The sequence below is a fragment of the Geospiza fortis genome, unplaced genomic scaffold (genome assembly GCF_000277835.1).
Source record: "Geospiza fortis unplaced genomic scaffold, GeoFor_1.0 scaffold112, whole genome shotgun sequence".
Taxonomy (NCBI): domain Eukaryota; kingdom Metazoa; phylum Chordata; class Aves; order Passeriformes; family Thraupidae; genus Geospiza; species Geospiza fortis.
In genome coordinates this window covers 2,055,712-2,078,960 of record NW_005054298.1, presented here as the reverse complement: position 1 = coordinate 2,078,960, position 23,249 = coordinate 2,055,712, and the positions used below count along the sequence as shown (strand labels likewise).

The following is a 23,249-nucleotide window of genomic DNA, read 5'->3' as shown; positions in this document are numbered from 1 at the left end:
ATTATTCAATCCCTTGGTTACCTGTAATTAGAACTTGTTGGCACTGTTTGCATGAAATAAAGAGCAGAAGTCCGTGCCTTCCAATGCCACTTCTTGGCTGGGAGAGTGCAGAGGACACAATCTTCTTGTAGCTCTTCCTGGAGAAGATCCATCAGCTGTTTGTGGGAGCCACCATAAAAGGGTTCAATGAGAAGGACACTCATTTTCCAAGTACTTCAGAACTGTCTGAAACCTGAAAATGAAAATAGAGAAGCATTTTACTTTAGAAACATATGTTTACTATTATTATTATTATTGTTACCACTTAAAATTATATTGGAAGAAGAAATATACTGCATGGCCTTGTAATATATCCTTAATATTACATTAATGAGTTTACTTCAGAAAAGGCAACTTAGGAATTATGATGACTAGATTATTTTGACCTTTAAAAGATACTGTCTGTAAATTTTAAATGAATGAAAATGTGCAAGACTTAGGAACACACTGTATTTTGAATTTATGGGTTTGTTTTCAATCCGATATTTAAAAACAGCTTTACTTTACACACTAACTCCCTAATACGGTCAATTATTCCATAACTTAGAATGTAGCTTATTCATTCATTCGCCTTTTCCTGGTGGCAGAGAAAATTAAAGAGCGATTCAAACACACTTCAGCCAGAACAGTTGCCAGTAACAGTGATTTGGGTAAGAGACTTAAAGGCAGAGAGCAGCTTGGGGAGACGCAGGTGGGGCATTCCCCAGGACACCCTCCTGCATTGTTTGTTGCTGGGATCACAACCCCAGCAACAACAGGAGATGTAAACCATCTTATTTCTTCCGAGTTCTCCAAAGTGGGTGGAAGAGAACACTAGAGGAGCTCTGAGACAAAAAGCCACAGAGCTGCTCACAAACAGGATGCAGAACGTGCTGCCCAAAGCAAGGGGACAGATGAAAAGCGGGTGACTATTGCTCATCACCCTCATGAGTCACACCCCTGGGGTACTCAAAAGCTGCTTTTCACATGCTTTGAGCAAAGCCACCACACACAAAACCCTGAAAGGTGTTCACCATCCACAAACACCTCTCTGATGGTTTCCCTCTCAACACTCCCTAAGAACCATGGACTAAACTCACTTACTCCGGACTCGTGTTTGACAATGTACATTGCAAGACCTTACACCCATAGTGGTTTCAGACTGTAATCCTTATCTTACCAAAATCTCTGGTGACAAGAAATGAGAATTCAACAGAGAACTATATACTCTCCTGAAAATCTCAATCATCATCTCAACCATAGTTGAGAAATTTAGTTTGATTCAAGATCAGGTTAAAAATGTTAGGTATTCTGTAATCAGAGGGCAGAAAACAAACAAAAAGCCTTTTAAGTGCACTGTGGCAGAAGATCAGCTAAACAGCAACAAAAATCCAAACACTGAATCAATTTAATTGGGAGACAAAACATAATAATAAACCTTTAGGCTTATTTTTTGTTGTTGGCCCACCAGAGAGCCAGATGAAATGGTGATGTAGAGCTTCTGGGTCACCACAGAACAATCAGTAAAAGAAAAAACATTCCATGCTCCAACTTTCTTGTCCTAATTCAGCCTGGATTCAGATCATCATTTGCTCTATTATTCACTCCTCCATAATATTTCAAATAAATTACTTGTTTTAACAAATGTGTTCTTTGCAAAACCAAAAGGAAAGCCATCTGGAAGCAGATACTTCACTCCATTTTGGAGCTTGCTTCTTTTCAGGTAGCAAAGCAGTTTCTGATCTCTTTTCCACTGACCTAATTTCAAAAAAATCACACTTTTGAGATCACTGACGTTTTCTGAATTTACAATGATGTAACCAAAATCATACTCTCTCCTCCAAAGCCCTTTTGGAGCCTGCAGGGTAATAACTGCTATAAAAACACAAGCTGTGGCTTAGAATCTGCACTATTCACCTAAAGAACAATTTGTAATTAATCATGCTATGCTTGTCATCAAATGCCACCGAAAATTTAATTCAAGGGACTAAAGGGAAGCGTTTTATAAATTCAGCCCCTAAAAACGGGGTATGTGAAAAGTTGGTAAATGCCACTGAGTCAGTCACTCGGGGAGGCTTGCAACTAATTTACAAATCATTAGCAGTATCAGTAATAAAGCAATTTGTTCATGAAGCATCTGATCAGATCACACTTCACCAGACTAGTTCTGAAACTGGTTTTATCACCAGGTTTAGCTGAACCCACACTGTGCTCTTTGGTTTTATTTTGCACCAGTTTTCACTGTACGTCCCTCACGGGAACAGAGAATGACTGTACACCCTGACGGTAAGAGATTGCTCAGTCCTCGTGTTTCCTCCTGCTTAAAGACCCTGAAATTTACCTAATTATTCTGCATTTACCTACCTTTAGATCTATCAGGGAAACTGCAATACACAAGCATTACTATACAATAAACTCCCTTTGGCTATTTACATTGGGAAACTGGGTTGAATCGTGGATGTGTCGTGGAGTGGGTGTTAAGATAGCTCTTGATATGTAATTCTTCACAATAACACTCATAGACCCCGTGGCAGCAGCCCATGAGGGTGACAATCAGCAATGACACATTTTTTTTCAGAGACGACCTAAAGCTCAAAGGTTTTCTTACAAAACTCACTCGCTCCAAAAAATGTAGGTACTGCTTATTGAAATCCTCACTAGCACTTGTAGGATTCTGTTGTTGTGTGATCTCTGTGCATTACCAGCAATATACACCAAATTCAATTCAGAAAAATGTTATAATGTTATTTAAGAAGCAGTATATGGTTTATTCTATTCCTTTTTGTCATTTGTTTTTTAAAATAAGATGCTACCTACATAAGACACTACTAAAGGATAATGGCAGTACAATATATGTCACATTCACTTCAGGGCTTGAGTTAGATGAAGCAACTAAAAAGTCAATAAATCTTCTGTTTTTAAAAGATACACTGATAATGCTAAGGAAATTATATTACATATAACTAATAATTTCTTGTACTTAGAAAGACACAGAGGAGGTAGGACACGGTCGTTTGGCTCATATTTCACCCACATGACTTCCAGTTTTGTTCACATACAAAAATAACAGCTATTATTTTTGCTTTATTTCCCTTGACCCAGCCAAGTTAAGGTAAATATGTACCATAAACTCCTCAGAGGTCTCCAAAAGACACAGCTGATAAATGGCCTGAGAACATTCACCGTATCTGATGGAATGCAATCCTCAATTAAATATAAATCACTCCAGGTATTCTTTTCCCCATTTCAAAGAAAACAACAAATATTAGAAAAACAGAACTGCTTCCCCTTTCTCATTACAGTATTTCCTCTCTGGAGCCAGCAATCCTGGGTGTTCCTCAAACAGCTCAACCCCATCCACACGGCTGCAGGATCCTTTCCTTTGAAAATTTCCTACTCTGTCTTTACCATACAGAGCAGCACATTCCTCAGGATACACATTACACATCTGAACAAAAAAAAATCCCTTCAAAGTGGTAACAGTGTCCAAATGACATGACTAATACAGAGGTATACTGAAGTACTGAGAAGTGTAGGTGGGTAATTAGGTGCTGTCTCAAAGCCAGAAGCTCACAGTGACATTCAGCCAGGACTTTTGTCACTTGCTGCAGCTCTACCCCACACTGAAACATGGCAAGTGATGGAGTTCCTGAAAGGGCCACTGCTGTTTGAACCAATAATTTCCTTTTAAAAGGAAGTCTGAGTACTGTACAGAGTAATAAATAAAAATTATCTTTAAAGGCATGGAAGAATTAACTGTTCAACCAGACACAAAACCATGGCTTCTTTTTAAACTCTAGGTGAATGCCAACTTAGGTATTTTTCTTAACCAGCCTAGGCAGAGAAAACCCATCATTTTCCACAATTTATTAAAGAACACACATTCACTCTTATATGCAGAAGTGTGGTTTCACAAACATCAGCACAGCTCACATCAGGAAGCCATAATTAGCTCTGTTCATTGACGTACTCAGACAACATAAATTACAGACCACGTCTAACAGATCGTGTCCAACAAAACAGCTGAGCAACCATCCAAACCCAAAGGAATAATTGTTAATATATTCCACAGGTAGAGATCTGCTATTAGTTACAGGAAATAAGGTATATGGTTTCAGTAATGATTGTTTTAACCGTCACAGTCCCACACATATGAGAAATTTATTCCGCCGCTGTATCCGAGCACACGTGGTTCAGAGTGTCGTAACTCAACCCACTGCAAACCCCACCAGGTACAGCTGTGGACATCAACATACTTAAACCTTTGATGGTTTCACATAAGCTCGCTGTGATGGCTGACACAGGCAAAAATTTCCATGTTCTACAGCGCAATAAAATGTGATTTTCCAAAGGACTTTTGAGAGTCCTTACCTTTCCTCCTCTGTCCCTTCTCCTTCCCATCCCTACCTGAATTGGGGTTGTGCTGTAAATAAACACCCAGAGACTGAAAGAGCCTGCACTGCCCTCCCACTCACGACAGTGACTCACCGAAACCCCAAAGCTGTACCTTAAACACAATCACATCTTAAGGTTTAACCAAAATTTAACTTGTATTTAGATCACTCAAAAGTACCGGTTCTAAGGTTTGTCATTACTAAACTGCATAAGCGAGAATGACAATTTATCTTTTATATAAACCAACTGGAAAAAGCAAGAAAACCTCCACTTCTTTTGAGAATGTGGTAAACCAAAATTGTTCACCTGTATTTGGATGGCTGAGCAGCAGTAACATTAATTTACTGGTGACACCCATAAACCACAGTCTGGACTATGTACACAACCTGAGAGCTGCAAACACCTACAGAATACCAAAATTTACCATTACCTGGAGGCAGCAAGGAATGAAACCTGCATGGATTTCCTGGCCTGCTTTGGTTGCACTAAAATACCACATCTCATTCTTACTGTACTTATGATCTGCACATACAAGGGCATGGAGCGACAGAACAAGGAGAATGGCTTTAAATTGAAGGAAGGTAGGCTTACATTAGAAACTGGGAGGAAATTCTTCCCTGTCATGGTGGACAGGCCCTGGCACAGGGTGCCCAGAGAAGCTGTGACTGCCCCTGGATCCCTGGCAGTGCCCAAGGCCAGGCTGGATGGGACTTGGAGCAGCCTGGGACAGTGGAAGGTGTCCCTGCCCATGCCAGGGGGGGCACTGGATGAGGTTTAAGGTCCCAAACTACTCTGTGATACAATCAGAATTGCAAACAACATATTTTTTAAAGAATTGGTTTGATCTTAATCAAATTGTAAGGACTTCCAGGTTCAGTTCTTGTGCATGTGTTTTCAACCCTGAGATGCAGCAGCAGGATTTCAAAGTCAAGATTTTTAAGATGTCCCATGGCTATCAATCCAGAGACACCCTGACATAAGAGACAGTTAAGGCTCCTTTTGGAGTTTATGCATTTAGAAAGTAACGTGCTGTAAAATCTGCACATTACCCTGTGAATGCTAAGTTAACAAAATTGCTATAAATCCTTAGGAAAAAGATGTTAATGCATATGCAGCGTACACATTTTAAAACTCAGAATTTAAACTGTTTTACTATTTTATCTAGGCAAAGGCACTAATGACCTTCATAATTTTCTGTTGTAAATTAAATTTGGTTTTTTCCCAGCTACAGAAAAGCAAAAAAAAATTAATCCCCAGAATTTTCTTTTTACCTTCTTCCCCAACACAGTCTGAGACTATCATAAATACTTTGCATCTACACTTCTAGCCATCCTCAATCAACATCTTTGAAGATCTTAATCTATACTGAATAAATTATTGCAATTTATACTTTTTTTCCAGTGGAGAAAGACATCTGTGCATCACATTTATGGTTAACTCAAAACCACAACAGTCAAAGCTACCTCTGTGGGGAAGCCTCCATCGCCCCATGGAGCACAGCACTCCAAAGATATATTTCAGGGAAATTTCCCTGACTGATGTGCTGATCCCTCAGTACACTGGAAATGGCAATTACAATACACAACTTGGTTTCTTTGTCTCTAACTGACCTCCTAAATTGTATACATGGGACTAAATACTACTCAGGACAGGGCATGAGAGATACTCAGTACTCTGTAGACTACCTTCACAAATTCAGTTTTACAGGGCAAATTAAGCATTGTTAATATTTAATTAGGATAAAATTTTCTTCGAAAGCAAAGCAAGATAGAAGGGGAAAAGACACAGAAAAGGTGTGATGGAGAACCAGGGCCATCCTCTGCCAGGGAAACAACCACAGTCACCATCACCCATCACCAACAAACCCAATTAACTCTTCCACAGGCTTTGTTCCTCTGTCTCCTCCCTTTAACGGTCCAAATAGATTTATAGAAGTTGACATGAGTATGGTGCAGAGCAGAAGATATTAAATAATTATCTTCACAAAAAGTTTTACATTATTTTGAGGAGCTCTTCCACCACTAACGTGATTTTTTTAAACAAGGTTAAAAAAATACAGCTCTAATATGAGAGTATAACCTCTTATGAGAGTATGCCAGGTTTGCAATTGGATCTGAGAGAAAATTAGTTATTCTGATTTAACAGTTAATTATAAGCTCCCATTTGCCATGTAATTCAGAAGCCTAGAAAAATGAAAACTGATTTTAACAGACTGTTGAAGTTGTTAAATGATATGTTGGCTTTATCCAACTTATTTGCAGTGTGTTTACAGCACGTGAAGGATCAACACAGTTTACAGGACTCAACATTCCCAGTGCTGCACCTATGACTATAAACTGATGATGCTGAAGGCTTACATTAGGTTTAAATAGATGAAGGATCCTTGATTTAGAGTATCTCCGAGAGGAGAGGGAACTAATAGGTGTGGTAATGGGAGATGTAGCACTATTTTTAAACTTGACAGGAGACATATTAGTTGCTAGTTCCCTATTATAGAAAAAGTCCCAGTCTGGTAATAATGGGCTGGCATTTTGAAATTCCTCCGATTTATTAGGAATATGATGAGAAATGTGCTCCACAGGCTCTGAGCTTCAGACCAGTTTCTGTACAGAAGGTAAGAATTACAATGTGCATTCATGGACAGTTTAAAGAGCATATGTATTCACTTTTAAAAAGTCACAAATATTCTAACTAATTCTATTTGAAAGTCACAGTCTACAGTGCATATTAGCCAACTGATTAAAAGACAAAGCATTTGCTAGAAGCCATCATTAGTCACTCTGTGAGGTAATAAAAATCAACCCGCATCAAAAAAGTTGATTTGTTTTCCCCAGCAAATTTGAAGTAGCAAAATGCTAAACGAAGACCAAATCACTCTTGTGTCAACAGAACTTGGGATTGAAGAATTAAACTGTTCTTATAAAAAAGCTGGAATTGCAAGAATTAATTTAAACATTAGGCTTGGTAGCCTGAGATGTTTGGCAGCAACACTTGAGTGGGCACAAGCCAGATTTCTTTTGCAGTCAGAAGGTGTCCCTTGAATATGTGATGAAAGGATCTGCTTCTTCAGTCACACCTTGAGTCCATGGAAAGGATGCAACGAGATCTACTGTCAAATGGAGTTCAACTGTGAAATCAGGGAGGAGACCCACACACAGGAGCAATTTGCAGGGCAGGTGGCCAGAAAGCCAACTCTGTCTTGAGCTGCATCCAAAGCCACGGGGGCAGCAGGTCGAGGGAGGGGATGCTGCCCCTCTGCTCCCATGAGATCCCAGCTGCAGAGCTGCATCCAGCTCTGGGGTCCCCAGTGCAAGAGAGATGTGGATTTGGTAAAGCCAGGCTGGGAGAGCTCGGGGTGCTCACCTGGAGGAGAGGAGGCTACAGGGAGGGCTCAGAGCCCCTGCCAGAGCCTAAAGGGGCTCCAGGAGAGCTGGAGAGGGACTGGGGACAAGGGATGGAGGGACAGGAGCCAGGGATTGCGTTCACACTGAGAGGGTGAGATGAGATTTGAAGACAAAATTCGTCCCTGTGAGGGTGGTGAGGGCACAGGCTGCCCAGAGAAGCTGTGGCTGCCCTGGATCCCTGGGTTGGACAAGGCTTGGAGCAACCTGGGATAGTGGAATATGTCCTGCCCACAGCAGGAGGTGGGAACAGGATGAGCTTTAAGGTCTCTTCCAACCCAAACCATTCTGTGATGCAAAGTTCACAAGACATTTCAGTAAGATTTTTTCAAAATTTATTTCAACTATGATGGAAAATAGACTTCAAAATCCAAGTGTACCGGTCATGTGTTTCACCTTAAGACCTGCAACTAAAGGAACATAAAAAGGGCAATCATGAGGACTTTGCCAACCTATGAAACCCTTAATCAAGGGAAGAGAATAAATGATCAAGTTATTGCTTGGTTATGAGTTGCAACATTTAAGTACTGGATCCCTCCAGCAGTGTGGGTATGGTACTTTAAATAACTTCAAGGCTGAAATGTTACCTGTACAAAAAAGCCCTCAGTTTTGAATATTAAGTACTAAAATTCAACAGATGAAATTTTCCGGTCTTTCACTTGCCCAACTCTTTTCAGCTCAGGACAGAGCTGAACCAGGGCTTCATGCTCTGAAGCCATAAGAACAGAAATACCTCTCATTAACTTCTGTGCAGCCAGCACATCAGGGCTTTTAGAAGCCCCTCAAAAGCTCTCAGAGTCAATAGCAAACATCACACAATACTGAATGAGGGCTTCATACAGCACTAAACATATTTCTTCCATGTTAACAATATTTATATCTTATTTCCAACTTGACGTGCAGATGACATGTTACCCACATCAATTTATAAATCCAGCACAATAGGAGTTGCCAATTTGATTTAGTGGTGCAGCACCCTGTTTCCTGTAAATAATTTCCCTAGCAGGCTTTGACTAAGCCCTCTGAAAGGGCTCTAGAAATATTAAAGGCTCCAGTTTCTGGCCAAAATGCTTTCTGACAGCTCACTGCAAGTGCTCCCCAGCATCTCTGCTGACCCAAGAATAGCAAATTTAATGACTTAAGTCACTTGTTTCTATCCTCTTGTGTGCAGAGCTTGCAAATTACTTCAAGGATTGGCTTAAAGCAACGAAGAAAAGCATATTCATACATTTTATTTTACTTCACAAGTACCAGAAAGTTAAGGGGTCTGCCTCCTCCACTGGGAAGTATCTATGGATACACACATTGCAGAAAGCTGAAAAACACTGACACGAGTTAAATAAACATGTCTGGTATCATCTGCCAATTGAAATGGTGAGCATTGCAGGAAATATTTGTTTTCCATGAATAAAAGCGATACACAAGCATCTCAAAACAATCTGTTTTGGAAGGTTATTTTGGTTGTTTTGTAAACAAGTTTAGGTTCTGAGCTGATGTTTTCAAAACAGATACTGCAAAGCGAATAAATATTCATGTCTGGGGGAGACCCTAACAGACATGAAACAAGTGCGTGGCCCTTTTTAACAGTGCCACAGATAAAGCAAGGCAAGGACACTCAGAGAGGACATCAAGATGTAAATTTTTTCCTTGAAGTTTCTCAGATGGCTGAAAAGTGCCATTAAAATCATCATGCTCAAAAAAGCCTGGGCCTTAAAAACTTGGCTTTTATTGCATAAGAAAATCTGGCTACAACCCACAAACAGCACTGTAGTCTTTAACAAAAAGAATTAAAAACAGGGATTTTTTTTTAATTTGACTTCATTATAAATCATGAATGTATCAGTACAACTCACTTAGATTTTCAACTTTAGGGTCACTTGGGAATCATTTAAAACCTGTCTGAAAACCCTTTACTGTGCTTGAGCAACTGGCCACACTCAGAAAACTTTTCTTCAAAACCTGAAAATCTTTATCAAAATAAAACATCCCGCTCAACAAAACCAAAATTATGCTGTCATTTACCAGCTTCTTCCACTTGTGCCAGCACAGAACCTAGAGAACCTGGAACACTCCCCCCACACACTGGTACAACACTAAGCATCACTCAATAGTTTGGGTTTGAAGAGACCTTAAAGGTTATCTTGTTCCAACCCTGCAGGCAAGGACACCTTACACTAGAGCAGACAGCTCCACACCCCACCCAGCCTGGCCTTGGACACTTCCAGGATTGGGAGTTCAGGAACATTAAGTGTGGTTTATAATGGCCATGACTACAGGGGAGCAGAGAACAAAACATATTCACAGCAGGGCTCACAGCTGAAGGAACTATTTTAAGGTCATTACTGGAAGATCCAAACTATTTAAAGTTCAGCTGGCTATTAGTAGGTGCTCTTGCTGACACTGCTGATAAAAATCCCAGAAATACCATTGCAAGGCAACGCAAGAAACCGCTCACACCTCACACATGCAAGGTCTGTGCTTAATATTCCCACTTCTTCATTTCAAAGCCACAAATATCACAGCCTTTGCCAGCAAGTTAAGGATCTGTTCTGACTCCTACTAAAGGCATCAGGGTTGTGCAGTTACTCTGGCCATTGGGAAATTTTTGGCAATACCCTCAGCTAAGCATTCACAGCAGCCATAAGCAGCTCTTGGAGGCCTGGAGAGCAACAGCATATGGACAGTTTGGGAAAACCTCTGTAATCAGGGCAGTGTCACCTCAAAACAGTGTTCCACGTGCAGTCAGGTTCACAGCAGTGCTGCAGGTGAAACTTCTGGTTATTTTCCATGTACATGGACCTGTTTGAGTGGATCCAAAGGAGTTCATGAGGATGCTTCAAGGGCTGCAGCCCCCTCAGCTCTGGAGCCAGGCTGGGAGAGCTGGGGGTGTTCACCTGGAGGAGAGGAGGCTCCAGGGAGAGCTCAGAGTCCCTTTTGGTGCCTGAAAGGCCTTCAGGGGAGCTGGAAAGGTTCTTGGGACATGGGCCTGAAGGGACAGGACACAGGGAATGGCTTCAGACTGAAGAGTAAGGTTAGACTAGAGATTTGGAGGTGCTTTGGTTATAGAGATGACATTAAACCTATATTTAAATCACCTATTTATGCTGTGGTTTTCAAAAATCACTTTCATTCAATGGATCTGAAGCCAAGAGAGGTGTTACACAGGCCTTAGTACAGAGTGAATGATGCAGATCTTTCTGAATATTTTCAGATCCCATTTTCCCATCAGTGTTTAAGCAGAGACTAATCCCATAAAGCTTTGTAAGTGATAGATACTTGAAGGTGCTTATGAAACTGATTTAGCCCCACATTTAAGGCAGAAATAAATCTGGAAGACACTCTCTCCCTTTGACCACTAAGATAAAATATAATTATGAGGGAGGGGAAAGGAGAGGAAGGAAAATAATAAGTTCCCTTCAGAAAATATACATGTGGAAAAAAACTCAGATGGGGTACCCAAAATAAGCAATACCATGCAAATGCTTTGAGAAAAGGGAATTATTTCCACCTATCTGCATTGATCACACACACACTTGCTTCCACTGACAAGAACGTAATCCAAACTCTGCCTGTTCATCTCAAAGTGGTTATGAAGCCATGTGTGAGGTGCATTCAGCATCCTCTAAGATGAACAGAATCTGTTTTGCATGCCAATATCCTTGGAGAGAGCAATATTCATGCAAGATGATTCAAGCTACTCTTCAGAGCTGCAGCACTCTGCCTCCCCATTGAAGCTCTGAATGAGCATGGGCAAGAGAGATCCATAAACCATTTTTCCTAGAGTCTATAGACAGTTGGTTTCTTAACACTCACGGAAACATCTTCTTGGGCATTAACAGAATGACTTAGAAAGAAAGAAGTCTGCTTTTTCTCTTTAGAGCTGAGTTTCTTTTCAAGCTGTGTAACACCACTTGATATTTAGTTTAGCTACTCAACCAAGCATCAGCCTTCAATGTATCCAAGGTGCAGAATGGTTGACTAACACAGACCATTTCACTTGTTCGGGCTTATTTACAAATACCACTCACATACTGCTGGCATTTATAATGACACCTGGGATGTTGCTGACACACCACTACGTTTGTAAAGTTGGAGTCTACAGGCACAGTGGATTCTAAGAAACGTGCTGGGGAATACACACAGCGTTTCCTTTGACTGTAACTAGAATGGTTACTTTGACTGTATCCTATCTGAATAGGGAAAAAAGCTTCAGAAACAAGCTTTAGCAAGGTTAATCCCCCACTGATTTTCTTATCACTCAACACTATTTCACTCAATTACTTTTGTCAATGATTTTCTCAAAAAATTGCCTCCTGACCATATTACAGGGTTGCTTAAATTATACTGCATAGACACATTCGTGCATACACAGAACTTCATATGTTTCTTACTACTGTTGCCTACTGACTTGTTATTCCAAAGCCCACAGCCTCTAAATACCACACTTCAGTCCTAGAAACCTTGACACAGTGTTTGATGACAGAGAAATACTTGGTTTGGTTTTGTATATATACAGCCAGACTATAAGGCATTTACCTTACAGCAGAAGCAAAAATGGAATATAGATTATTTAACCAACTTTGCAAAACCAAAGGAGTCCTAACCTGTATTAACACGTCCCAAGCCTTGAAGTGTCCACAGCCAGCCTGGATGGGGCTTGGAGCAATCCGGGATAGTGAAAGGTGTCCCTGCCCATGGCAGGGGGTTGCAACTACATCACTTTTAAGGTCCCTCACAACCTAACCCGTATTATGATTCTAAAACAAAACAAAGCACTGTGTACAAGCTCAAATTACTAGCAATTTGTAAGAAAAAGCTTGGATTCTTACACAGAACTAATAATATAACTTCTAACCAAACATTGTCAATTGTTCTGTCTAAATATGCTTGAAACAACACGCTGTAATTATTCTATCTCCTCCCTCCAACCCCAAAATCATACTACACCTTCTGCCTGGGGTTTTCCCATTATTAACAACAAGAGGTTTAATTTATCTGCTTTTATCCAAAAATGCTGAAGAGCTTAACAAACATTAATTAAACCTCGCAACACTCCTGTGAGGTAGGTAGGTATTGTTATCTCTGCTTTACAGATGAGAAAACCTGAATTAAAAATTGTGATTTGCACCATTTCCCAACAGTAGTTTTACAGTAAAGCCAAGTGCAGAAGAAAGGAGCAGTGACTTGTATGTCTCTACTCCCAGCCACCACTATATACATTCTCTTTCAAACCAGCAGGACTTCACTTGACACTTTGCCACACGTGAGAAAAATATTCTGAAAAACAGCATTAATTTATCATTAGCATCATCCCTTCTAAGAAAATGCAGACAAATACATCTTTTACCCAGATTGTACTTCCATTACTTCATTATGAAAATGAGACAAAATTGTATCCTCTTCATCTGGATAGCTGATGAATTCCATCTTCAAAAGGAAAATCCACACTTCTTGAAACCATATGAATTGTTTCTCAAAAAACTGAATCCCTGATTTCCTCTTTTCACTTATGTTTCTTAACAATTCCTAAGTTCTTCCCTACTCTCTTAGCTTCTTTTCTCATTACTTCATGTTGCATTTTCCTTTCCTTAATTGTACATCACCTTTTTCTTTTTCTTTAATTTTTTTTTAATGACAAAACAGAGGATTTACTTACAAACAGCACATCAACTCCTACCTAGATGGGTCACATACCAATTTTTCCCGTCTCAAACAAGTCTCACTTCCAACCTGTGTATGAACATATCCTCCATCTGACAGTCCACAAAATCAAACACTCTTCATTTTGCCCATTCTGCCATATTCCTCATTAGAAAACCTCCAGTTTGAATACAATCATTTCTTCGGTGTTTCAGAAGCAAAAGCTTCACAGCTCTCTTGCCTTATTTTTCCTTGTCTAATTGCCAGCTTCACTTCCCTGTCTATTTTCATGAATTTAACAAATCTGTCCTCTATAAAAGTGGCCATCTCTTATGTTCTGTAAACTAAGGTGGCACAATAAATGTTTCTGAATGGACATGGAGACAACTGAAGTGATAGAAACTTATATTAACATACAAGTTGATAAAAGTTTTTCTGACAAAACAACTGTAAAATATTTTTGAAGTCATATGATTTTTCTATTACTTGATTTCTCTTATTTTAGAATGAGCATGAAAAGTTAAATTTGACCCTTTTTTTTAAACCACACAAGCTAGCACATCTTGTTTGTACTGCTTGCTCTAATGAAGTAAGCCTACACTTGCCAGTGCACAGTAAAAATAGGTAGCTCTGTTATTCATATACACTGCAAGCAGCATCTTGCAGGCTCTGAGAACTTGTTCTCATCATATGGAGGCTGCAATAAGTGTTCAGCCACTGTTTTCTCCTTCAGCTCTCAAAATTACAGCTGGATTCTTTAAGCATTACATGTGATTTCTTGCACTTTAAAGCTTCTGAACTACTTGAATTGCAAGACGCAGAAGCTCTGCCCACAGACACTTTCTTGCTCCCACTTATTTCATGCTACAGCCAGAAAAGTACCAAATGCTTGGTACTTGTTCATGGAATTTGCTGGTCAATGGACACAGCATCCCCCCAGACACACTGCAGCTGAGCAGGATCTGTATCTGCCTCTGCAGCACACAAACCCCATCTACTCCTTCTTCATCACCCCTTAAAGGTGACCTTTCAGAAGAACCTGTATTTTATCCTGACAGCCTGAGAGAGCTGGGGGTGTTAAACCTTGGGAGGAAAAGGCTCAGCAGAGAGCTCAGTGCCCCTTCCAGTGCTTAAAGGGGCTCCAAGAGAGCTGGAGAGGGACTTGGGACAAGGGATGGAGGGACAGGACAAGGGGGAACAGCTTTACATGGACAGAAGTCAGGGTTAGATGGGATATTGGGAAGGAAATCCTCCCTGTGAGGGTGAGGAGACCCCAGCACAGGGTGCCCAGAGCAGCTGTGGCTGCCCCCGGATCCCTGGAAGGGTTCAAGGCCAGGCTGGAAAAGGCTTAGAGCACCCAGGGATAGTGGGAGGTGTCCCTGCCCATGGCAGGGGGCTGGAACAGGATGTCCCTTCCAAACCAAACCATTCTGTGATTATCTAGGTCTAGGAGCATGAAAAACTAGTTCAAGGAAAATTACGATTTTCCAACAGCTTTCCATTGTTTAGTTACCAGCACATTATTTAAATTCACAATTTTTACGTATTTCAGAACAAGCATAGAAATAAATATGCTATTTGTTACTATTTGTTTCCATTTTGAGGTGACTTGCTAAAGTTTTCTCCATTCTGCATACACAAAAGTCAGGTGTTATTTAACCTCTGTAGGCACAAAAAGTTGTTTTTTTTTATTTTTAATATCCACTAAGGTTACCAATTCCTCTGCATTCAGCCACTGAGAGAACCATCTGAAATCCTGCAAAAACTTCACATATGCAGCAGAGATCAGTAAGTCTCAGCATGAGAGGCTTCTCAACACATTAATCTCACTCTCCACTACTGTCATTTACTTCTTGCGTGATTCCCCATGTTTTGGCTTTTCCTTTATTTTTTAAAATTTTGGTGGATTCTTATCCCCAAAGCCACACACAAACTGCCACAGAGCAAACACTCTCCAATGCTTAAAATCAGGTTAGAACCCACAGAAAATTAGTTTCAGTGAGACTCCTACTCTTTTGTGTTCTCCCCTTTAGATCTATCAACCCTATCTGCATTCTAAACAGTCACTTTTCCCAAACAGTTTATGGTGAAAGAATAGAAGATAAAATTGCTTCTGAAACTCTCTAACAATGATTTTAAAACTCTTTATTACATTAAAAACCCATTTGCCTCCATAATAAATGCTTGGTGTGGAATATAATAAATTACTCCTCTCTGTGGTGTATGAAAATCTCGAGTGAAGCCTGGTTCTGCTCTTCTGAAGCCCCTCACTGGGCACCACCAGACCAAAGCTTGAGCACGAGGTTCTTGGGCATCAGAGCAACACCGGGAACATCAGACGCCGAAGCATGTGTAGGTGTATTAGCAGTCCTACCATCCATCTGTCAGAAATCTTCGATGTTCCTGCACATCACCCACTGGCAGAGCTGTCTGCCAAGCAAAAATATTATGAAATGTTCATTATATCCTCAAATCTCCCCCCCTTCCCGAGGAGGAAATGGAAAAACCTGTCTCTCCACACACACAGGCTTCACATTCGTTACCAAGAAACGGCGAAAGACTTTCAAATTCACCCAGAAAGAAAATCTACCAAGAGACCAGGACTGTGAATTTAGATTTATTTGAGCAAACTTTACTTACCAGAGGATATGCTGACTTTTAGTTCACATATATCTCATTTTTAAGGTACGTTAAAGACAGAGTTTACAATTAACTGAACAGACAGCGTACAAAAGGCTTTTAGAACTACACCATATGGTCGAGGGAAAGGAACAATCTGGACTATCCACATTTCAATCTGCAGGCTTGTCCACCTCTATAACACGTTGTATTGCTGTAATAAAATATTAAGATAGAATTTTAAAAGTGAAAATATCTATCTTTTGCACTACCAGGGAGCAAGGCATCTTACAGTCTAGCGCATTTAATAAATATTTTAACTTTTATGATTTTGGCTTGCTGAATCAGATATAGTCAATAAAATTCTCAATTCATTTTAAACTCTAGTTCCAGAAGGATATGGGTGGATATTCATCTTATGCTTCAGGGAAATAAAAAATACCAGTTTATACGGGGTATACTGGCAGCAGTTAACGTAACAAATGACACATTCTTGGAAATTAAATAAAAGCAGAAAGAAAATACCCATTGTTGCTCAGTGAAGGACTAATCACATGGTCACAGCTGGAACCAGTGTAAATCATTCATTAATAAAATTCTGTTGTAGTAGTCACTTTTTTTCTGCTTTTCAAATGCCAATAGAAAAAAAGACCTCTTTCAATTCTTTGCAGAATGGAGACACTTACAAGTATTTCATAGTAACTATTAAACTTAATAAATCTTTACAGAAAAAGAAAAAATGTCTGCAAGGAAGGCATTGTTGGCACCAAGGAAAAATATAAATACTTCTCTATTCTACATATAATCCCAGAACATAGTCCCAGGAAATATCTGCTTCACTCTGTACTGGCCTGAATTCTGATTACACAGAACCCAAATCTTGAGAAAAAAAATCACCCGAAGCCTTTGTAAGACACATTGTAAAATGTAAAGAATATGAATGCAGCCTTGTGGGTCAGATCCCTCAATGTGAGCTAGAAAGCTGCACCAGATGAAATGCAGACACTCCACAGAGATCATGCAATACTCAAGTATTCCATGATTACATACTCTTGGATATAGGTACCACAGGCTCACAGCCAACTCCGCCCTGAGCAGGAGGGTTGGGCTAGGTGGCCTCCAAAGAACAATCCCAATCTGAATTACCCTATGATCCCATGTTCTTTCACATCATAGATTTCTCTCTTGAGCTGTGACACTTCTTTTCTCTTAAAAAAAAATTTATATATATATATATATATATATATAAACTATTTTAAGTTTTGTGTTTCATTGCCCCCAAGAGCAGGAAAAATCCCCACATAACCTGTACGATTTGCAGGTAACAAGTTATGAAATCACCAAAAAATCAGATCATCCACTGCAATTATTTTGAAAGCAACCTTCTGGTATCTAAATTCTGGTATATTCAGTGGCCTACTCACAACACCACAGGATAAGAGGCCTGTTTTTCTAATTCTTTCAAAGAAACTACAGAGAACAGGAAATCCAGAGTATGCCATTTGATGCTTTAAACTGCCACAATATAAATTAAAGAGGATAGGTTTTCCTCCACTCCAAAAGGAAAAAAATCAAAACCACCCCACTCCTCATCATCTGGTACAAACACGGCAAGAACAGAGCATTTAAAATTGTCGAGAATTCCTTTAATTGAAAGGTTTCTTTGAATTTGAAAGCTAAAAATATATTATCTCCCTCCTTCTGTGCCTACTAAGCAGTCTGAGCAAAGACTTAAAGCACTCTGGGGCTTGAGAGGATATTTGGGTTTTACTGCCAAGCCTGCTAAGGACTTCCCAAATCTCCCCAAGCCAGGGACCCCGGGAACACGGCGGCGTAAGCCTCGTGCAGCCGGTGGGGACGCGCCGCCGCAAACTCCGACACACGCTCACATTTCCACATGATCAAAGGCTCAACTGCTCCGCTCTTCACTTTGCTGCAGTTATTCCTACCTCACAGTGACATCCTCAGCAGAGGGAGACGCTTGATTGGAAACTGGTTAAAAAAAAATATATATATAAACCCCCCCTCCCAGTTTTTGAGTAATTAACTTCAAGTGGGATGAAGTGACAGTTCAAAGCGCCGTCGCTGTAAGAGCATTACCAACACGCAGGAGGGAATCACTACCTAAGAAAACCTGAATATGTAAATATGCAGCAATTTTGTCAAATTTGGAAATAAAAACACCCCTAAGTATTGTGCTAATTTCTATTTTAACAATTATCTGTGTACTCTTTGTCAGAACGGGTAAAATCAGAAGGCGGGAAAGCAAATTGAGCATGCAGGTGCTATGGAAAAATCTAAAGCAACAGTAGAAAACATCAGCTCCACATATGTACAGGCCATGATGCAGACAGGCAGCTTTACTATAAAATACCATTTTCTGATCTTCCTCTCTACAAATAATAAACAAACTGCCTTTTTGGGAACAGAAAAATTCAGTAACAGATCCTGACTGGCAAGGACACACAGGTGAAGTTTACTTCATATTGTTTGGTCATGCATTTCCATGTCAATATTTTTTTTTTTTTAATAAAAGCTGGTGAAAAGTGTGTCCAACCAATTTATGACTTTTGTCCAGGCTGAGCCCCCCCAGCTGCTCCTCCCCAGACTTGTGCTCCAGACTCTTCCCCAGCTCCATTCCTTCCCTCTGGACACACTCCAGCCCCTCAATGTCCTTGTCATGAGGGGCCCAAACTGAACACAGTGTTTGAAATGTGGCCTCACCACTGCCAAGTACATTATTTTAATTGCTTCCATGCCTAATTGGCACTATCTGGAAGTTCCCAGCAGCCAGGTGAGGTCATTCAGGCCACTGGGTTGGCAGCTGTACCTCCACCAAGCAACATCAGACACGGAGGCCCTCAGCTCCACTGTTCCCATGGCCACTGACAATCAGGAAAGGCTAGCAGCATCAAAAAATATATCAAACTTCTGAAAATATACACTTATTAATCATTTTTCCTCATTAAAAACTGAGTACCCAACTCTAGGTAGACTTGCTCTTTCAAATGGAGTGTGACAGAGTAGGAAAAAAAAGCAGTATTTAGTTTAGCTAGGAAACGTGTGACAGATATAAGCTAAAGTTAATGCTAGGAAAGCTAAAATTTATCTTTACTAATCCCTCTTACTGGAAACAATAGGACAGAATTAAAAATGACAAAGTTAACATGAGGAAGTACATTTGGGGGAGGTAGGGAAAAGGAGACACAGGAAGCACAGGAGGAAGGGCTGCTGCCACCTCACCTAGAGAAGAGCAATTTATTTCCATCAACTCTTTAAATCACTGTAATGACTTGTTCATGTAGCCAAGCATCAGAATTTTTAATTTCAGTGACTATTACCTGAGTAAGCACACAATAACCAAGTTCAGGCATTTACATTTCTGGGCTGATTTACATTTTAAGTCAGAAGTAGCAGTCCTCTATACCAAAAGGTAATGAGCAAGTTAATTTATTTTGTTTAGATCATTAAGGCATAAGAGTCCTCACTACAGTTATATAAATGAAGATAAAGTTATTCACAGAAAATAAATATTTCCCAAACCTGCTGCTCCTCTGCAGCTGAAAAGAAGGATGCTGGGTGAGAGAAAGGATAGTAAAACTGCACCAAGAGTGAATTTCACCCTGTAGGGAGGAGTTGACTAATATTTTTGACAGTAACAGAATAAAAAGGGGTCAGGCTTAATCAAATAGCTGGTTTACAACCTGATTTTATTAAATTTATATTATAACTTTGTAATTGTATATTAAAATGTGGCTCATATTAGGCAGCAAATAGCTTTTAAGTAAATGCTTTGGTCTCCTTAGCAAGACAGATCTTCAATACCAACTGTAAATACCAGAACTGTCTCTCATTCAAATGCTTTCAGGTTTTTTTTTTCCTCCTGTTTTACTCAAAATATGCAGACTTGGATGCCTACAACTAGCACATAAATCTGAAATATGACATTTAAATCCCTTCATTAAAAGCTGAGGCCTCAAATGGGCTGAAGACAGAAGCTGGAGCAAAGGCAACTACTCCTTCTACCAGGACCAGTGAGGATTTACTCCAAGGATGAAACCCCCAGAGCTTGGGGTGTCTCAAATTCAAGCCCTAATTCTTGCATTTCTAAGGTGCCACATTGCTGCTCTGATTTTCCAAGAGGTTGGTGAGGTTTCTTTGAAAAACCAAAACCAAGGGGCGAGCTCACGTGCTGGGTACAGGGGGGGATGCTCTCAAAACGCTCACAGCGTCACTTTTCATCTTCTAAGACATAAATTCATGTGATCTTTGAACAACTATTTATTTCACACCAAACCAGATATCTCCCTAAAGCCTACCAATACAGCCTGCAGGCATATTTCTTAAATAAAAGTACTGAGTCCTTGTATACTTAAAATTTGCATAGCAAAGGGACGAATCAACTATCACAGAAGTAGTAACACTTTGCAGCAACTGCTTACCTCTTGCAGAAGAAAAAAAAATGCCCTGTTTACAAGGTTTAGGTGGGACTCCACAAGTGCTTCTCTTCATGTTTCAAAACTCTGAGGAATCATTTTCTTACAGAATTCTGACAACTGCTGTTCAGGCTCTTCAATGCACCAGTTATGTTCATAGAATTTATATTTTGCATGTGTAAACTTCTTTATTTGTAGATTTTATTTATTTCTGCCTAAAGGTTACTGGAATTGCACATATCATTTCAATTAAATTACATCAGTAAGGCAATTTTTTTGCCAGAATGTTCCAAATAACTTTATGTACTAACTTTTTGCTGCAAAAAGATGTATCTTTGTTACAGAGATCCTTCAGTTTTCACAAACCTAGCAAATTATCCCAGCAGCACCTACATTAAATGATCAGTAAAATTAATATAAGGTATCAGGTAGGGCTGCATTTTACAATTAAATCACTTTACTGCCCTGTGTTTAAGTGTTCAGAAAATAAATAGCTATATTTGAAAACAGGTAATTTTAAAAACAAGGTGTGAATTCTGTAGAGTTGTTAGAGCAGAGGAGTAACTTTATTTTACCTGAAGAACCAGAAACACGTCGTAAGTAGTGGAAGAAAGCCCAGAATGAGAGATTCTGCTCACACCATCATCTGAGAAATATCTGAGGTTAAATTAAACTCATTTTATATTAATGGATCATAACTAAAGCTTTGAAAAACCTGCTAGAGAAGATTTACTGAGAAACGGTGATGGAGGCTACCAATACATGATACATTATCTCTTGCAATCTAAAAATTCTTATCTGCTACAGAACTGATGGTAAAATGCCACCTGGCTTAAAATTTTCTAAGAAAAGGCTGTTTTCCAGAAAAGCACATGGCTGAAACAGGGCTGCTGTTAACCAAAGGCTTCTAAAAAATACACCAGGTCTGCTTCTGCCAGTCTCCCTCGAGCTGCACCTACTCACATGAGAGCTCTCAGGACTGGGCTCACATGGAATAATCTATAGTACATATTTTGATATCTTATATAGTAACCATTGTATAATAATACTCTTTGTCACCTAGTTGGTGTTTATAAACAAGTATTATATGTGTATGCATGTTTTATATAAGATGATGAACATACATGTTCCAAACATGTCCCAGCTTTGCAGCCACACTCCACATGAAGCCACCAGCACTGTCCCACACTGGCACAATGGGATCTCCTAAACAGAGCCATGACAACTAATGGAATTACACCAAATACTACCAGGTGTATTTATACTGAGGATAGCTTTACTACAGCTTTTAGAGACCTGCTTTGCAGCTCAGGAATTAGCTGTATGTCCTCAGCCCAGCTACTGTAATTTGTCGTTTTGATATTTTGCCTTGCCTGGTGAAAAACTCCTCCCACTCTTATTCTTCAGTGGAGATAGCTCAGATTTAAATTGGCTTAAATATGGTTCAGGTAATATAGACTCACATGATCTTTTTTTTTTTCCCAATGTTTTATTTAAACTTACCAAAACCAACTAGAAGGTCTTTAAGGCTCCTTCCAACCCAAATATTTTGTAATTCTGTGATGGGAAAGTAATTGCTATTAATACAAATAATTATGTTATTCTCTTCCATCGCCAAGTGGAAATTTATGGTTCTTTTGGTAAGCAGAAGTCAAACCTGATAATTCAAGGAGTTTCATATTAAGACTTCATGTTAACAACATCTTCCAGTTGAAAAAAAAAAATACAATTTTACTTCTTTCCCCTCAAATTCAGCTAATCCAAGGTCACCCACCAGCTCACCACATCTCCATCAAACATGGAATATTTGGCACAAGGAGGCTCAGACCTATTTTTTATCTTATTTTTTACTAGTTTTGCTGTATTTACAGGAATATGCAATGAAACATTGAGACTTCTGAAATAATAAAATGGTAAAACTTGAAGGAGCCTGCATACATGTGCATTAAAATACACACTGTAAAAATTCAACAATTAAATATATATATACACTATATATTTTTTAATTTATTACAAATTATACATAAAAAATACTCCCATTCTGTATAAACTTGCTATTATAATTTACATTTTTTTTAATTTAAATCAAAGTTCTTACACCTGTGGTTTTAGGGAAGACAGCAGCAGCACCCACTGTACCAGAATGACAGGGAAAAGTCGATTCTAGTCAAATATTTCCTTTTGACTGAAGTGCAAATTGCCTGAGCTGAATGTGTATGAACTAATTAGCAAAGCAGGTATCCCCAAGCTGTGAGCAACTTCTCACTCCTCAGGCTACCCAACAGCAGATACTTCACCACTTTTAATGACCGTCATCCCACAAGCAACCAAATCCTGTTTGGCCAACAAAATATGAAGATTTTTTTCAGAGATGTCCTTAATGTTCATTATTAATACTGAAGTGGAAGTTAGCACTCACAATATTTTGAAGAACTACCCTCACTTTTGTGCTGGAATCACCAGAGGTATGATTATGGCATTCAAATCCCTTTGGATTAAATGCCCTCATCAAAGCATCTTACAGGTACATTAAAAATTGAAAGGGCATAAACAACTCTGGCAGCTCAGAGCCCGAGCTGGTGATCTTTGCAATTCATAAACATCGACACTTGGGCAGGTTTGCAGGGGAATACAACCAACTAATTATTATCTCTTGCTTAAGGGCACGTACAGTGAGCTCTGCAGGTACTGCCACTGCTTTTAGCCTAATGTATTGCCTCTTCAAGTCTTTCAATATAAC

General features: G+C 39.6%; 1 protein-coding gene across 5 annotated transcripts in view; it reads right to left on the bottom strand.

Moving 5' to 3' along the window:
* Nucleotides 1-23,249, bottom strand: part of GTDC1 (glycosyltransferase like domain containing 1) — a 163,692-nt gene that overhangs the window by 118,138 nt on the left and 22,305 nt on the right. For all 5 annotated transcript variants that reach the window (XR_004081657.1, XM_031056246.1, XM_031056270.1 and 2 more), the window contains one exon: nt 22-232. Coding sequence is in view for 4 of the 5 variants with exons in the window: in XM_031056246.1 (XP_030912106.1) it covers nt 22-203 (182 nt within the window). In the remaining variant the exon portion in view is untranslated. The remainder of the gene's footprint in view (nt 1-21; nt 233-23,249) is intronic.